Source organism: Asterias amurensis, chromosome 7 (genome assembly GCF_032118995.1).
Source record: "Asterias amurensis chromosome 7, ASM3211899v1".
NCBI lineage: Eukaryota > Metazoa > Echinodermata > Asteroidea > Forcipulatida > Asteriidae > Asterias > Asterias amurensis.
This window is the reverse complement of record NC_092654.1, coordinates 19107127-19123363: the sequence shown is the minus strand read 5'-3', so window position 1 is coordinate 19123363 and position 16237 is coordinate 19107127. Positions and strand designations below refer to the sequence as shown.

The 16237-nt window shown below is 37.3% G+C and overlaps 1 protein-coding gene across 7 annotated transcripts in view; it reads left to right on the top strand.

Annotated features, from left to right (window-relative positions):
- LOC139939578 (uncharacterized) overlaps window positions 1-16106 on the top strand; it is a 47559-nt gene extending 31453 nt beyond the window's left edge. For 5 of the 7 annotated variants that reach the window (XM_071935582.1, XM_071935581.1, XM_071935580.1 and 2 more), the window contains 13 exons: window positions 51-136; window positions 1354-1447; window positions 1768-2108; window positions 2861-2989; window positions 5368-5439; window positions 7328-7399; window positions 8134-8214; window positions 8927-9023; window positions 10262-10398; window positions 10853-11113; window positions 11772-11847; window positions 12554-12656; window positions 13775-16106. In XM_071935582.1, the coding sequence (XP_071791683.1) occupies window positions 51-136; window positions 1354-1447; window positions 1768-2108; window positions 2861-2989; window positions 5368-5439; window positions 7328-7399; window positions 8134-8214; window positions 8927-9023; window positions 10262-10398; window positions 10853-11113; window positions 11772-11847; window positions 12554-12656; window positions 13775-13913 (1688 nt within the window). In that variant the 3' untranslated portion in view covers window positions 13914-16106. The remainder of the gene's footprint in view (window positions 1-50; window positions 137-1353; window positions 1448-1767; window positions 2109-2860; window positions 2990-5367; window positions 5440-7327; window positions 7400-8133; window positions 8215-8926; window positions 9024-10261; window positions 10399-10852; window positions 11114-11771; window positions 11848-12553; window positions 12657-13774) is intronic. The other 2 variants (XM_071935585.1, XM_071935587.1) reach the window with 2 other exon arrangements.
- The last annotated feature ends 131 nt before the right edge of the window (window positions 16107-16237 follow it).

Here is a 16237-nt window from a genome sequence, read left to right as displayed (position 1 = left end):
ATCCAATAATCCTCTCTGAGATAATCTTGGTGTTTTTTCCTTCCCGTCAGATTATTGCGAATATGAAGGCCAAATTATACCGAATAGAGAGAAGATAGTGCTGGAGAAAGACCCGTGCGTGAGATGCCGATGTAGGGTAAGACCATTTAAGATTCAAAGAGGTGTAAACTTACACTTCCTTGTGCGGTAGCGCCTAGGATACTTACATGATTCTCTTTCACTTTGTTTTTGAAAATCTCAGCATTAGTCTCTGAGATATTCTGGTAAAACCATGACCAGCACACACATGCACACCCATCCATTGACCACTTAACTACCCTTGTGGTTATATTTTTCTTATAAAAATACCCAGGTCGAAATTCCAGTTGAACCTAGTTAAACTGGGTTTAACTGGAACTAGTTGAAACCAGTTGATAGACTAGTTAAACACAGTTAAAACCAGTTGGTTTAATATGGAAAATGGACAGAGACCAACTGGTTTATAATTTCAACCTAGTTGAACACAGTTAAACCTAGTCCAAACCAGTTGGTTAATATGGAAAATGGACGAGTTTGGTCACTATCCAGTGAGTTGAACCAGTTGACCCCAGTTAACTAGGTTCAACTGGAATTTTGACCTGGGTAGTGTTTTATTAAGTGTTATTATAGCGCTTAACATGGGTCAGCTTAATACGTTTTATCTCCCAATCTAATGAGAACATATCTAAGCTGATATTAGCACAATGTGTGTATTTTCAATACCTTATTACCTTAAAGCCATTATACACTTTCGGTACAGAATTTTTTTTTAAAGTTCACAGATTTACAAATAATTTACAGGGTTCACAGAAAGTAATGGTGAAAGACTTCTCTGGAAATATTATTCCATGAAATGCTTTACTTTTTGAGAAAACATTAAAACAATATCAATTCTCGATAGCGAGAATTACGGATTTATTTTAAACACATGTCATGACATGGCGAAACGTGCGGAAACAAGGGTGGGTTTTCCTATTATTTTCTCCCGACTCCGATGACTGATTGAGCCTAAATTTTCACAGGTTTGTTGTTTTATATTTAAGTTGTGGTACACGAAGTGTGGGCCTTGGACAACACTAATTACCGAAAATGTTTAATGGCTTTAAAAGAATCAGTGATGAAAACTTGTGGCTGTGACATTGCAGAAGTATGGTCTGTCGAATGCATTCTTATACGTATTGCGTATTATTTTAAGCGATTAGAAGCACTTTGTAACACAAAACACACAACTAAAAATCTGCAATCTTTCCTACCACAAAAACCCCCAGACTAAAGTCCCAGATTTGTAGCTGGTTTTTTATTGTGGCTTATTTTTGTAACTATTTATTTCTACAGGATGGGGAGCTGAAATGTCGAACCATGACTTGTCCACAACAAGAATGTAAGGAACTTATACACAAACCAGGCACATGCTGCCCTAAATGCATATGTAAGTATTACATACCCATGGGATTTAGCTGTACAATATTTGCAAAGTCACATATAAGCATGATCTCAACACTTGATCTTCAAAAACTTTTGTTTCCAAACATTTACACAAATAGATTCCTACATGAGTTGAGGCAATTGTAGAAGCAAGTATTTCAATTATTTGTGTCCTCATTGCCTAAGAACAGGTACCAAAGAAAGCAGTTGAAAGTAAACCTTTTTCAGATTAATCATGTTTTAAAATAGGATAGTTTACAATAAAACATTATACAAAACTAGTTTTAGAGTTTTTCAACACACTTTCTCCTGTATTTATTCCAGCATCGCGCACAAACAGACATAAAGCCAGCAATAAATTCAAAGATGTCGCAATGACGATGGGCCTTGATATCGTAACTGATGGTCTGACGGTCGTCACAGTTCGACTCCCACCACCCCCCATGATACCCCCTCCTCCCCCATCCATGCTCGCAGCAATGATTGCAAATAATACCGACTTATTGCCGATGTTTACCACGACGACGACGACGACGACGACTACGGTGGATTTACCTACTGAAGAACCAGCCACGATTATACCGCCAAGAACAAGGATGACCCGGGCACCACCGACGCCCCCACCCACACCACCGCCCCCATCACCGGTCACAAGAACAACAAAGGTTAGTATTGTTCTGACTTAGTTACTGTGTTTGTTTGTATGTTTGTCTTTTTGTCATGTCAAGATCATCTCAACAAACAAACAGTATCTCAGACAGTCACAAGAAATTTGATTTTTACTGATTGAGTGTTGGCTTGAGACCCAATTGTGACACTTTTATCCTTGAGCAAGACACTTTACTATAAAAAACATGCTATCGATTTGGGGTATAGGGCCTACCTTAACTCAGATGGAACCCTCATCTCCCAATGAGGGTAGCTGGTTCCGAAGCAGGAAATCTAAAGTCATTGTCACATAAGGCAATTTATTAGCAACCAGTTCCAGCCAACCTCTAAGAAGAAAAACATTTTCACCTTCAGAGGACAATATTCGAAAAATGACGTGTCCTATCTAAGGGGTCCAGTAGCATGCACTTCAGTTGGTTGCCTTCAAGTTGCCTGTAAAAGTTACCTTGTGTGACAAGGCCCTCATGGTTTTAAGTATCTTTGTCAAATAAACCTTGGTTAGGATAACCCTTTACTTTGATTGGAGGTTGGAGCCCTCGTTGCCCAATGAGGGTAGCTGTTTCCCAACCAGGAAACCTGATTTGTCATAATGTTTGTGTGTTTGAAATCTTCATAAAAAAATTAAGATAAATAATTTATTTTGCATGTTTCATGTCAACCTGTTTATTTGCTTTGCTTTGCCAATGTATCAAAACCCCAATCTGTGCTTTTGTTTTTGATTATGTTTGCATGCTGTCTTATTTTAAAGATTAAACCCACCCCAAAGCCCAGACCCACCAGGCGACCCCAAAAACCCACAGAACCGTGCATGAAAGGTGAACCAGGAACGAGTGGGGTCAAAGGTGAAACAGGTGCCCCTGGATTCCCAGGCATGCAGGTACATTTTTCTCTAAGGCGGTAATGTAAATTTATTTGCTCTTCTCGTGCATCTTCCTCCTCCTTATCATAATCTACATCAAGTCTGCCTCAATTCCTAGCTTTTTATACCTAAGATTATAGTTAAGATTTGGTTAAGATTTCTTTTATTTGTTAATTTTTTTTAAACCAAACTTTTTTTCCAGACACAAGGCAAGAGGTCCACTTACCTAATAGCTCAGAAATATTCAAATTATATGTACAATTACAAAAGAAATTCTCTTGTTTTGTTTTTAAATCCCACTAAACGAGCTAACGCCACTTGCCAGGTGAGGGCTACATTCCAATATAAAAACAGAGAGAAGATGCCTGTACATATATTAAAGACCCTGGACACTATTGGTAATTGTCAAAGACCAGTCTTCTCACTTGGTGTATCTCAACATATAAGCATAAAATAACAAACCTGTGAAAATATGAGCTCAATTGGTCGTCAAAGTTGCAAGAAAATAATGGAAAAAAAACCTCACCTTGTAACACGTTGTTGTGTGCTTTCAGATGCTTGATTACGAGACCTCAAATTCTAAATCTAAATTATTTCTTTCTCGAAAACTACGTTGCTTCAGAGGGAGCCGTTTTTCACAATGTTTTATACTATCAACCTCTCCCCATTACTCGTTACCAAGTAAGGTTTTATGCTAATAATTATTTTGAGTAATTACCAATAGTCCACTGCCTGTAATAGATTGTAAGATGCTGGAAAACAGGTATGGAGGTCCAAAGTGAGGCAGTAAATGGGGAATAGCCAGTAGATTATCTCACAATACTGACATTAAGAAAATATACCAAAAAGGGACAAGAAGAGGCAAGTTATAGAGGATTTGAAGAATTACTTGAACTGATAAAAAGCAACATCACACAAACTTTGCTAACCCGTAGAATGTTTCACATTGTTCACTTAAGAAGAAGTTTGTTGTTTGACTCACTAACAGCACTTCAAAGCAGAATTTATATGGACATGTGGTATTTAAAAAAAAACACATCTCATTCCAACTAAAACAATACCCCAGAAGAAGAAAAACTAAATAATTTAATTAAGAAAAAGTAAAAAATAATTATACAAAATAAAACAACCTAAGTAAATTAATAAAGAAATACAAAAAAAAACAAAGTAAAAACATTACAATACAAACAAAATAACAAAAAAAAACATTAAAAAATTAACCAATAAAATGACAGGTTAAATTTTCTCCCAGTAACATTTGTAAAAACAAATTTTATTTACCGAACAGAAATATTCCAATATGTACAATCATTTTAAAATAAACCCCTGATTTTTATTTTAATCCTACTCTCGCAAACTAAAGCCACTTGCCAGCCATGCCAACACTATTTGTAAAACCCTTAACGTGGCCACCACCCGAATCAGAAATTATAATAAGCACCACATAAAAAACTATCCTTGGAAATATTTTGGAGGCTTATGTATTTTGAAATTCAATTAGCACTGGAGTGCAGTCGCAATCTGTTCAGCTGAAACACGCAGGTTATCCACGGATACAGATGGATGCCGATCAAACTTCTGACATTTGACCCTCGCTTGATTGAATTAATAAAAATTGTCTACAGTCAATCCCTTCCCCTCTTGGCATGTTGATAACACAATTATTATTATTATACGACCTACGACTATGATGGGGAATGAATGAAATTAGTGCCTGAATAATTTTGGAAAATTAATCTTTGGTTCAGTTCTTGAAGACAACTGGGATTAAGTCACTGCAAAAAGAATCAATGAAACTATTTTAAAAACAGAAAAAAAAGAGCAAAATTTCTCTGAATTTAAATTCAATATAAGTCTGTATAGTGATTGTTCCCCCCCAGAATTTACAATGTATTTACAAGATTTGCTTTAATTTTAAAGAGTTGCCTTTTAACTGTTCCTAACTCTTTATTTCTACCCTTCCTATATTACCATTGCTATCATATTTAACAAATTATTATTTTGATTGCATTAAACCTCAAACTAAATTGTTTGCTTTTTCATGATCCCCACTGTCCCTGAATCCAGCCCATTCAAACAGCATAACATAAAATCCCCACACAACTAATATTTTTTGGGCTTAAGGAAACAAAATGTAGGTAAGCCCAAAATAATTATGCTTACTAGAACAAAGATACTAGCTAAAGGACCATGTCATACATGTCATCAGTGACTGATACCCTGCTCATTTTAGCTTAGCAGAAATTTGTAAGCAATATTTTGTACTAAAGTTGCTCTGTGAAATTGTGGATGTATGTTTGGAGCTCTATCAAAAAACAAAACAAAACTGATGCAAGGTTTTAATGAATTGTTAATAAAGTTGTATAATAGGATGGCTGGTTGTGTTTTAATTTCAGGGACCGGATGGTACCCCGGGACCTACAGGGCCAACAGGGTTGAAAGGAGACACAGGGGAACCAGGGCCCCAGGTAAATCAAGTTTTTGTCAAGTACAAAGATACTAAGTGACATTATATTCTCATGAATTTACAATTTTCTCAAAAGATTTTCCTGAGTCTTACGTCAGACCTTGTTAGTCTTAATTAAGACAGACTTTGTGAGTCTTAAGTCAGACTGTATGAGTTAACTGTTAACTTAAAGGCACTGTACACGTTTGGTAATTGTCAAAGACCAGTGTTCTCACTTGGTGTATCCCATCATAAGCATAAAATAACAAGCCTGTGAAAATTTGGGCTCAATCGGTCATCGAAGTTGCGAGAAAATGATGAAAGAAAAAACACCCTTGTTGGACGAATTTGTGTGCTTTCAGATAGGAATAAAAGACAGTCTAGCTTGAAGTCCGTTATTATTTTAGTGAGCAATTACCTTTTTTGCAAAAACTTCATAGGGAGTCGTTTCCCACAATGTTTTATACTATCAACAGCTCTCCAATGCTCATTACCAAGTAAGTTTTTAAGTTGATATTTGTTTTGAGTAATTACCAAACATCTACCTTCCCTTTAACACTTTAATTTGGTTAATCAAAGTCACTTGAAAACTCTTTAAAAGTGTTGGTTTAAGTTGCTGTTTTAAGAGTCTAGGCCTACATAAATATTCCAGTTAAAAATGGGTTCATTTTTACCTTCCCGGCTATAAACTGGAGTAACCTTTCTGAAAGGGGACAATGCGTCAGAGGGCCAGACGAGTCCATGACTCAACAGATAACATCATCAGCATCATGTAGCGTCCCTTGACAACTCAGTCTCATCTCTAGTCTCAAGAGACAATTAAAAACCTGCACAAGATCATCTCTGTCCTTAATGCCAGACAGAGGGGGAATAGAAATGGTTGGACTATAATTGAAAACAACTGGGATATAGAGATTTGAGTAGTGGTGATGAAATAATGTAGCTGGAAGTTCACTAGGTGTCAGATTTGTAGAACGATGATCACACTGTTCGACTCCGGAATGAATTTCCCGGTATACATCTAGAAAGCTTTTCCTAAGAGCTTTATTTTGACAAGTATAAAAGTTTTTTTTTGCACTAACTTAGCATGACCTTCATATTCTAAATCAGCAGAGCATTCATATACTTCATTTTGTTCTTTATAATTGTTTCAAGTCTAGTATTAATTGACCTAGGGATCATACTATCTTTATCATGCATTTTCACTGTATCATGCATTTGCGCATTATCATGCAGGTTTGCAAGCAATTAGTATAAGTTTTGAAGCAATCACTGTCTGGATATTAACTCCACTACAGGAGCGTTATAACTCCTCAGAATGTCACATCTATTTGTAACTTATTACTTATTCATTAACAATTATAGGACTGATACTAATTAAAGGGTGTTTGTACTTTTTGTAGGACAAAAAACACAATGTCCATAGATTTACACTAAACTTACACAGTTTGAAGATAATGATAGTAGAAAGCTTCCCTGGAAATATTACGTGCTGAGGTGCTGTAGTTTTTGGGAAATGAGAAAAACAGTGTCATGAAAATAATTTTGGTCTCATGAGACCAACATTATTTTAAGCATTTCCAAACGTATATTCATGACTTTGTTTTACTCATTTCTCAAAAACTGTAGCACCTCAGTAAGTAATATTTGCAAGAGGGTTTCCACTATCATTATCTTCAAACCCTGCAAGTTTAATGTAAATCTATCAACATTTTGAAAAAGTACTCAAATTCTTTAAGGGCACCTTTATGAAGGAAATGCAAATTAATTTTGTAACATTTAAAGGGCACCAAGGCGGCCAGGGCCATGAAGGCAATTGCCCTCATTGTCTCTTAGAAGTATCAGGCCTGTATGTTGTTTGTAGGTTGATTCTAAACTTTGTTTGTCTTTCTTGTTTTTATCATCATCAGGGTCCAAAAGGTGACACAGGACCTAAGGGTGAACGGGGTCTGCCAGGCCCAAGAGGGCCAACTGGACCAAAAGTGAGTCTTTCAAATATGAGTTCTCTCCCATCCATATCCCCAAAAGGATAGGTGGGGGCGAGGGAAACAACCAAAAAAACAACAGCACAAAACACCTAGCATCCCCAATGATAGAAACTCAAAAAATGAAAAGGAATGTCAGCCTTAGTGTTACGGAGCCATATGATATTAGCCTAAACACCATTTTCTACTTCTAGGTGAGGGGAAGCAATAATGGTGCATGTTTTCTACCTGTATTTAAATCAGAATAAACATCCAGTTCCACACAAGTGTTATTTACTGTCCCGAAATACAAAGTTAGTGATGAGATCGACACCTGGGCTCAATTTCATAGAGCTACTAAACCAGAAAATTTTGCCTGAACCATTTTCTACTTAGCAAAAGTAAACAGGATATCTGTTACAGATTGTTCATGTGTCATGGAAGTTTTGCTGGTAACCTTATTGTGGAAGGTATAATTTTGTTGTACTTAGCTGCATTTTGTGTTATAGGCAGCTCTATGAAATTAGGCCCTGGTAGTTATTGTTATTTTAACTTACAGCTGAGCCTTTGGGAAAGACTTTGCTTGGGTCAAAAAGTTACGTCACTTTATGCATTTTGCTGTAGGTAGTTTTAGCATAGAAAAAGGACTGTGGTCCTCTCTCTGTGGTTTTAGTAAAAGTGAGCAGTTTGCAACAGCTAATTTTCCCTTCATTATTCAACATTTATCTTTTGTATTAATGCTCTATCTGTAGGGATCGTTTGGTATGCCTGGACCCAGAGGACATTCTGGAAAGAAAGGCCCCAAAGGAAATACTGGAAGGAAAGGAAGAAAGGTAAAATTTATTTTACAGTTTTTGTTTTTAAAACCTGAAAAAACCATGCAGTTCTAAAATCAACCAACATTTGTTACAGTTAGGAAAAGAACATAACAATTTTAATCCACTCTTGAGATGGAAGTATAGACCCCTTGTACACGAGCCCCAAACCGCGCCCTCACTGAGGTCAATGAAGAATTATCATTGGCCGAGAGTAGTGCGCAGCGCATACATGTCTGCAAGTTTCCATTGTTTGAACTCAGCGATGATGACCAATGCAAGGTGTCAACATATATTTTCTTTCACCTGCTACTCACCAAGATTATGCTACCAGTATGAATTTTCAGAACCGAGTAAAAACTTAATATTTATACACTATTCTCTGTACCTTCCCGAGTTCTTTGAAACAAATCCACTGGCAAATCCACTTGGGTGGGATTCAAACACAGGACCTTTGCACAGCGAGTTAAAATACTTATCCAGGATTAATTTTGTTACAATTATTATATTTTCTTTAACTCTGATGTTCTTTCTCCTCCTACATTCACTTCAAGATGATGCTGCAATTTGTTTATCCTTTGAACAAAGTCAATAATTTTTGTATTAAGCACAGTACTTTCCCCAAGTTCTGTGAAAGAAATCCACAGGCAATCCTATCCGGTGGGATTCAAACCCGGGACCTTTGCATAGCAACTCAAAAATACAAAATTTTGTTCCCATTTTGATTCAGGGTGATCCAGGGGAGAGAGGTCCAGTAGGTCCAGAGGGAATCCAAGGACTGCCCGGCCATGTTGGTTTGCCAGGACCAATGGGACCACCAGGAAACAGTAAGCAGTTAGTTACTCAATTAAAGCCAATTTAAGCACAGTACTTTCCCCTAGTTCCTTTCGGTACAGAAAAAAAAAAAAAATGTTCACAGATTTACAAATAATTTACAGGGTTTACAGAAGGTAATGGTGAAAGACTTCTCTTGAAATATTAGTCCATGAAATGCTTTACTTTTTGGGAAAACGGTAAAACAATATAAATTCTCGTTAACGAGAATTACGGATTTGTTATAAACACATGTCATGACACGGCGAAACGCGCGAAAACAGGAGTGGGTTTTCCCGTTATTTTCTCCCGACTCCGATGTCCGATTGAGCCTAAATTTCCACAGGATTGTTATTTTATATATAAGTTGTGATACACGAAGTGTGGGACTTGGACAATACTGCTTACCGAAAGTGTATAATGGCTTTAAAGATGCTTTGTCAGATTTTTGGCCGATTTCACCCAAAAATTTTGATTTAAAATTCAACAGTTATTTTGATGGGGGTCGAGAAAGTTACAAGCTTACATTTGAGCCATTGCTCGAAAAAGTCCGCCAATTATTAGTAGCAGTGAAATAAAGTGCTCAAAATTAGTTTTTGTCGGGATCCCGACAATATATATCACGTGACCAATTCTTATGTGTTTTATAAGAAACGTTTTAAATTTTTGTCATGGTTCCTGACCATTAAAAGTAAAAGTTAAACTTTTTTTCGTTAGAGCGCGTGATAATCTTTGAAATACCATTCACTCAAAAAAATATAGTTTTTAATGTTTGGGGCCAAAAATCTGACATAGCATCTTTAATAAGAGCAGTGTCCTCTTTACATGAACTGGACACCTTTAGTAATTGTCCAAGAACAGTATTCTCACATGGTGTAGGCCGATCTTAACATAGCCTATGCATAAAATTAACAAAATCTGTGAAAATTTTTGCTCAATTGTTCATTGAAGTTGCAAGGGAATAACGAAAGAAAAAACACCCTTGTTGCACAAATTGTGCTTCAGGTTCCTAAAAAAAAAGGTTCAGGCCTTCCTTCTTTCTCAGATTCAAATACTTTTAAAATATTTGAATCTGAGAAAGACTGTTTTATACTACCAACAGCTCTCCGTTGCTTGTTAATACAAATTAAGTTTTAAAGCTAACAATTATTTTGAGTAATTACCAATAGTGTCCAGTGCCTTTAACAAATACTTGATTTCAGTTCAAATTTAATCTTATTGCTTGAAAAAAACTTTCTTGATGATTATCCAGATGCTGGAGGAGTTGAAGGGCCAAGGGGACCCGTTGGGCCTCCGGGTCTGCCTGGGTTGCAGGGTCCTTCTGGTAATGTAGGTCCACAAGGGGTCAAAGGTGAAAAGGGAGACCCTGGTAACAAGGTCATGGAAGGGGTAAGTCATATTTAGACATTTAACATTAATGTTGTCAAAGTATATTGTAGTAGATCAAGTGATGTTTCATACCAGTTGTTTTTGTTTATTATTTGGTACATATTGAATTCTTTTGTATATTCTGCATATTTTTCCTTGTTTTGCATGTTCTGTTTATCTTGAGTATTTTGTAAATTATTTTGCATACTTTTTGGAATTCATTTTGCATATTTTGTATTTTTGTATACTATGAATAGTTTTGCATTTGTGTATATTATTTTGTATTTCTTGCATTTTTGTTCATTAGGGCCTACTAAAGAAAAACTTTATTTAAAAAATAATTTATTGAATCTAAGCAAAAACGTAATGAATCTATGCGAGTTGCAAGACACTTAAAAAGTTTCTTTGTTAACAGTTCATTTATTCCAGTAAAAGATTTTTGACCCTCTTTCCCTTTTTCCCTCCATCCCCCCAGCAAATAGTCATCGTGCCCAATGAGATCGCTATGCAGACAATCCGTGCAGAAGCAGCAATCGTCTATCGGACAGACGTGAAAAAACTCTATTTCAGAGACACGGACGAGTGGAATTGTTTAATGGTCGAGGATAGCACAAAGGTCATCACAGGTCCCCCTGGACCCCCAGGACCTCCTGGAGAAATGGGACCCACTGGTCCACAGGGACCAAAAGGGGAGACGGGGGACATGACGAAGCCGGATGATAAGGATGACAATAGTGTAAGGGTTAGGTTCTCGGTACTGATATACTTTATATACGGTGTCATGGCCGATTGATTTAGCGCATCAAATTCAAGTTCTGGTGCAGGCCTGTATGCTTCGTTTTTGAAAGGGCGAGGGCACCAAGGCATTTTCTCCTTGGTAAAGGGCCCCTGTGAGGACGTTGAATATTTCTACTGGAGCATTTTAAGGACACCAAGGCAATAACCAGGGGGCATGGAGGAAATCACCTTCAATGCCTTAGTAAAGTATCAAGCCTGCTGGTGGTTTAGTCATCGGGGTGAGGGTTCTAATCCCTGAAAAGAGCAGGTCAGGTTTGTTCTCAACATTTAAAACAAACCCTCTGCTCGTCGTCTTCTCCTAAAGATGAGTAGAGTATGTTTGAAACGTCGAGACCAAACCAGCTCTTTTCAGAGCCAACACTTCCTCAAAGGAGATTCAATACATGGTTGTACCCGCAAGTTTACTGTTATTTCTAGTTTATTCTTAATATTCATACCATGCAAGGCAACTTATTTTCTGGTGGCACGGTGATTAAGTCCAATAGCTTCATTGGCCCCCATTGGCATTGACTTCAAAAGAACATGCTGCATTCCACACAGCGAGTTTTAAACTAACCATCAGACCCATGCATTTCTATTTGTTTTGATTTTTTCAGATTTGTGGAAATGCTATCTTAGAGGGGAAGGAAGAATGTGACGATGGAAACTTTATACACACAGACAGTTGCATCAGTAAGTGACTTTTCCCTTCAGCTTCTTTTAATTAAACAGTATCTTCTGGTATACAGTTTTTCTTTGTTGTTTCCTTCCTTCATTATACAGGTCAAGTCACTTCACCATCTGCATCCTCCGTTGGATATCTGATCATTATAATTTGTCCTCATATATATTTTTGTTTATGGTTCATATTTTATTGTGAACTTTGTAAATGCTGTATTGTACCTGTACATTGTCATCGCGACAGACATCTTCCAACCACTTCATTGTAGTTAACATCTATTATACATTGTAGTTGCATTGCTTCTTACTGTATAAAGCCCGGTTCATACTTCCTGCGAATGCGAATGCGAATGCGAAGCGAATGTTGACGTCACAAAAATCGCAAGGAATATTCGCAGCAGTTCAGCTCCGTTCAACTCACTTGCGAATATTGCTGCGAAAGGATAGTTGTGAAGTCAAATTCACGTCAAATTTGTTTCGCATTCACATTCGCAGGAAGTATGAACCGGGCTTTAGGGTGTTCTTTCACCTTTTTTGTCAATAAGGCTTTGATTTCTATTTTGCTTGTTTACTGGTGTACTTTTTCTTAAACTTTTGCTGTGTTATTTTATTATGACATTTTTACTGTTACGCGCCCTTGAACAGGCTGGTCCTGGAGAGAGCGCAGTATAAAGTCAATAAATGAGTATTATCATGGTAATTATTATATTCTTTTTAGACTGTATGAGATCATTCTGTGGAGACACCTACAGACAACAAGGGGTAGAGGAGTGCGATACGCTGGACTTTAACGGCAAAACATGCGATTCCTATTTTACAGAGTGAGTATCAATACCTCAAAACAAAAACCCAACCCAAGCTGAAATAGCCAAGCTGGAGCACTTGCATACATTGAGGTTGATAATTACTGACTCCAAAGTATTCACTTCAAATTATTAAAGAACATAAATATGTGGTTTTGTTTTATATCATGGTAAGATACACATTATCTTTATGTTGTTGTATTAAACTTGTGCCAGAGGATTTGATTGCCATTATGCCATCTTCCTTGTGTGATTGAATAATGTATATAATTGTTGGCAAAGGCCCTTTGTCGAACCACAGCTTTGGCACTGGCTTAGGCTCTGGCTTAAGCTCTGATGTTGGCTTAGGTTCTGTCAATTATTTTTAAAGTGTATGCTTTAGGTCCAGGGCTTCAAACAGACAGACAGACAGAGCCTAAACCGAACCCCAAGCTGAAGCTGTGATTTTAAGAAAAGAGCAAAAAATTGTTTCCCTTCCTCGCTCAGATGGCCTGAATTTGAGTTGACAGGTTTTGTGTATAGAGCTAGGCCTTGTTTTTCCCTTTTGTGAGTGTTTGTTCATATTTAACATATGTTTTGCAATAGCCTACAGTATTTCTTTCTGTATCGACTACATTTTTCTTTCTTGTCTCTACTGTCTAACTTTAACTTCTCTTTTTTTTCATCTCAAAGCGCATAGAGATTTTTCTATGATTGTGATATGCGCTGTACAAGAATGGTTCATTGTTATTATTATAATGTACCTCCCTTAGTTGTTTGTGGATGTTCATTGTATATTACAAACTGACGCTTTTATAAACCTGCAGGGTTGCTGAACAATTATTTATAAGTTTAAGTTTTGAAGTTTGTTTATTTAACTTTGTTTACTTTAATTTGTATTTTTCAGACTATTTTGAAATATGAAACTATTCTATCAGGGCTCATAGGCTTAATGTTATTTGTATTGCTGACTTTTGGATGCTTTTAATCATTAAATATTATTATTATTAATATTTTAATGTTCTACCTGTAATGATGAAAATGATGCAAGGCAGGGATAAGCTTGAATTAGTGAAGACAAACCTTTCTTTCATACATTTTGACATTTGTGATCAAGAATAAGAAAAGAATAAGATAGTTAACCTTTAACTCTCAAGATTATCTCTCGACAGATACGAGACAATGGGCGTCTTGAGGTGTACAGACCGCTGCAGGATTGATACTGGTAACTGTAAAGTAGTCCGACGGAGAAGGCGACAGCTATCACCCTATCAAATCCCTCCGCCAGAAAAGTAAACCCTCACAGCGATCATGGGGACAGCGACCAACAGAGGGTTGCAGGAATGGCTTAAGTTTTGATGACACAAGCGCCATGCAGTCCAAAACACACATCCTGCCGTTCATGCAACAGTCACAGTGTGATTATACAGTCATTCATGCAATGGTTGTAGGTAGCGCAGGCCAAGTGATTTACACACATTATTATTGGGATCGAGGATGTGTGTACCGTCCCCACAACTACAGTGGGAATGGTACATAGAAGCGACAGGCAGCGAATAAGATTGCACAACAGTTACCGCCTTGATTTCAAGACTAGAATGTTCGCCAAGTTTTGTCAACTCTACTTCTGAAATTGGGAGATAGAACATCCCGACTTGATTGGGAGTGTTGAGAGCTGAGCCTACGACGACTGTGAATGATGGTTTAATAACGATTCTACTCAAATTTTGAGATCTGGATTGAAATCGTGTTCAGCCTTTGAGCTCAGTCGGGGGAGTTGAGAGAACCTGAAGTCTTTTGGCGAGAGCGGATAAATCTACCCTGATTGGGACTCCACTGTACCGAAGGAGGGATATACGCATCATTAGCCATTCACCTGAGCTGAAGAGGATACTAAAGTGCACCGATTAGGAGATATTTTAAAGACGAGGATTAGGCTATGATGGCTCTTTTACACTCAAAGGGTCGTTGTCTTTCCGACAAACGACTCATTTAGCTTGATCGCATCACATTGAAAGAGTGACACGATCTCTCTTAATATTTTAATCAAATATTTCTGGATGTATCTTTTTTCCTGAATAAATCCATTATCTTCACATATGTACCTCATTTATAAATATTCAACCGTAAAGAGAAATCTATAGCTGCTATAAAAAATATGTGGATAATTTCACTCCAATTTCATTCTAGCTAGAATTTGGGCTTGGGCGCATCGGTGCTCCACGTTACTAGGCATTCTAGGAATCTTCCCTTTACACAGCTAGCGCAGAAATTTTGCACGTTACCTGCAAGCGGAGAAGAGTGATAGTAAGCCCAGAATTTGGCGGTAAGCAGATCCATGAAACTGGGCCCCAATCACTCAATTGCTGGCAACATCAGATATTAAGGCCTGCTTTAAAACCACTGCATCAAAGGTTTCAGGCAAACTGTATGCTTCGTTGTTGAAAGGGCAAGGGCACTAAGGCATTTTCTTCATGGTTAGGGCACCCTATAAGGAAATTGTAAAGTTCTACTAGAGCATTTCAAGGGCACCAAGGCAATGACCGGGGGGCATGGAGGCAATCGTCTTCGTTGCCTCAGCGAAGTATCGGGCCTGAGCCTACATAAGTAAAAATACTTCTATTTGGACAGTGAATGTTTTATTTATGTTATTTAATTGTTTACTCCTATTTAACAGTATTAATTTTGTTGTGTGGGCCTCGTTAGAGATCTTGTGACAATCCACAATATTCAACTATGTATAGTTAGAATATCTTGTAAAAAGTGATATATGTATTTGTGTTACAGATGGTGCTTTTTTAAATTAATAACTGAACAAAGGAAAACTGTAAATACAATATTTGGATTGTATTTGTATATTAAAAAGTTATTACAAGGAATTTGTGAATCGGGTACAGGTAAAGTCTTATTCACAATCAAAATGTCTAAAACAAAGGAGTATTCCTCAATTCAACATATATTAAAAGGAAAAATAGAAATAGATGACAGCTGGGTGTTACCCCCGGTATTTCATTTCATACCACAACATTTGGCTTTTTCATTTAGCTATATAAAAAAAAGATATTTGTTATCTGTGTTTATATACCTCAGTTATAACATTATATACTTGATCTTTCAAACATTGAATACTGGTATTTGCAAGTGTTTTTCTTTTAACTGTATCAAGCGCTCGATTGTTTACAAGTCTTTGAATTTTAGTCTAATGTGCAAAAACCAAGAGCGAGTTGGAGTGCACCATGGTTAAATATAGGTTGATAAGTTTGACTCAATCCCAGGCTGGTCGACCATTGGTTGGCTACTGTGGTCGACCATTTGGAACCAGCCTCGAGCCCATGGTTTCTTCCGTGGTCCTGATAGCCTGTTCCATGCTAACATGGGAACCAGAGAAGGGAACTAGAAAAGTGCAGAAGGGAACCAGAAAAGTTGGATGGCGACTGAAGTGTTGGTTGATTAGACTTCCAAACAGGTTGCTCGAGTGAGGGCATCACTGCGCATGTGTGTAGCCAGTCAATCACGGGTCGTCTAAATGTTCGCAATCGAACTTGCTCCAAGTGGTTCGGCAACCAACCATGCAAGAAATTTATTAAAACTCATGCCTGTGTGTCGCATATGGTATTTAC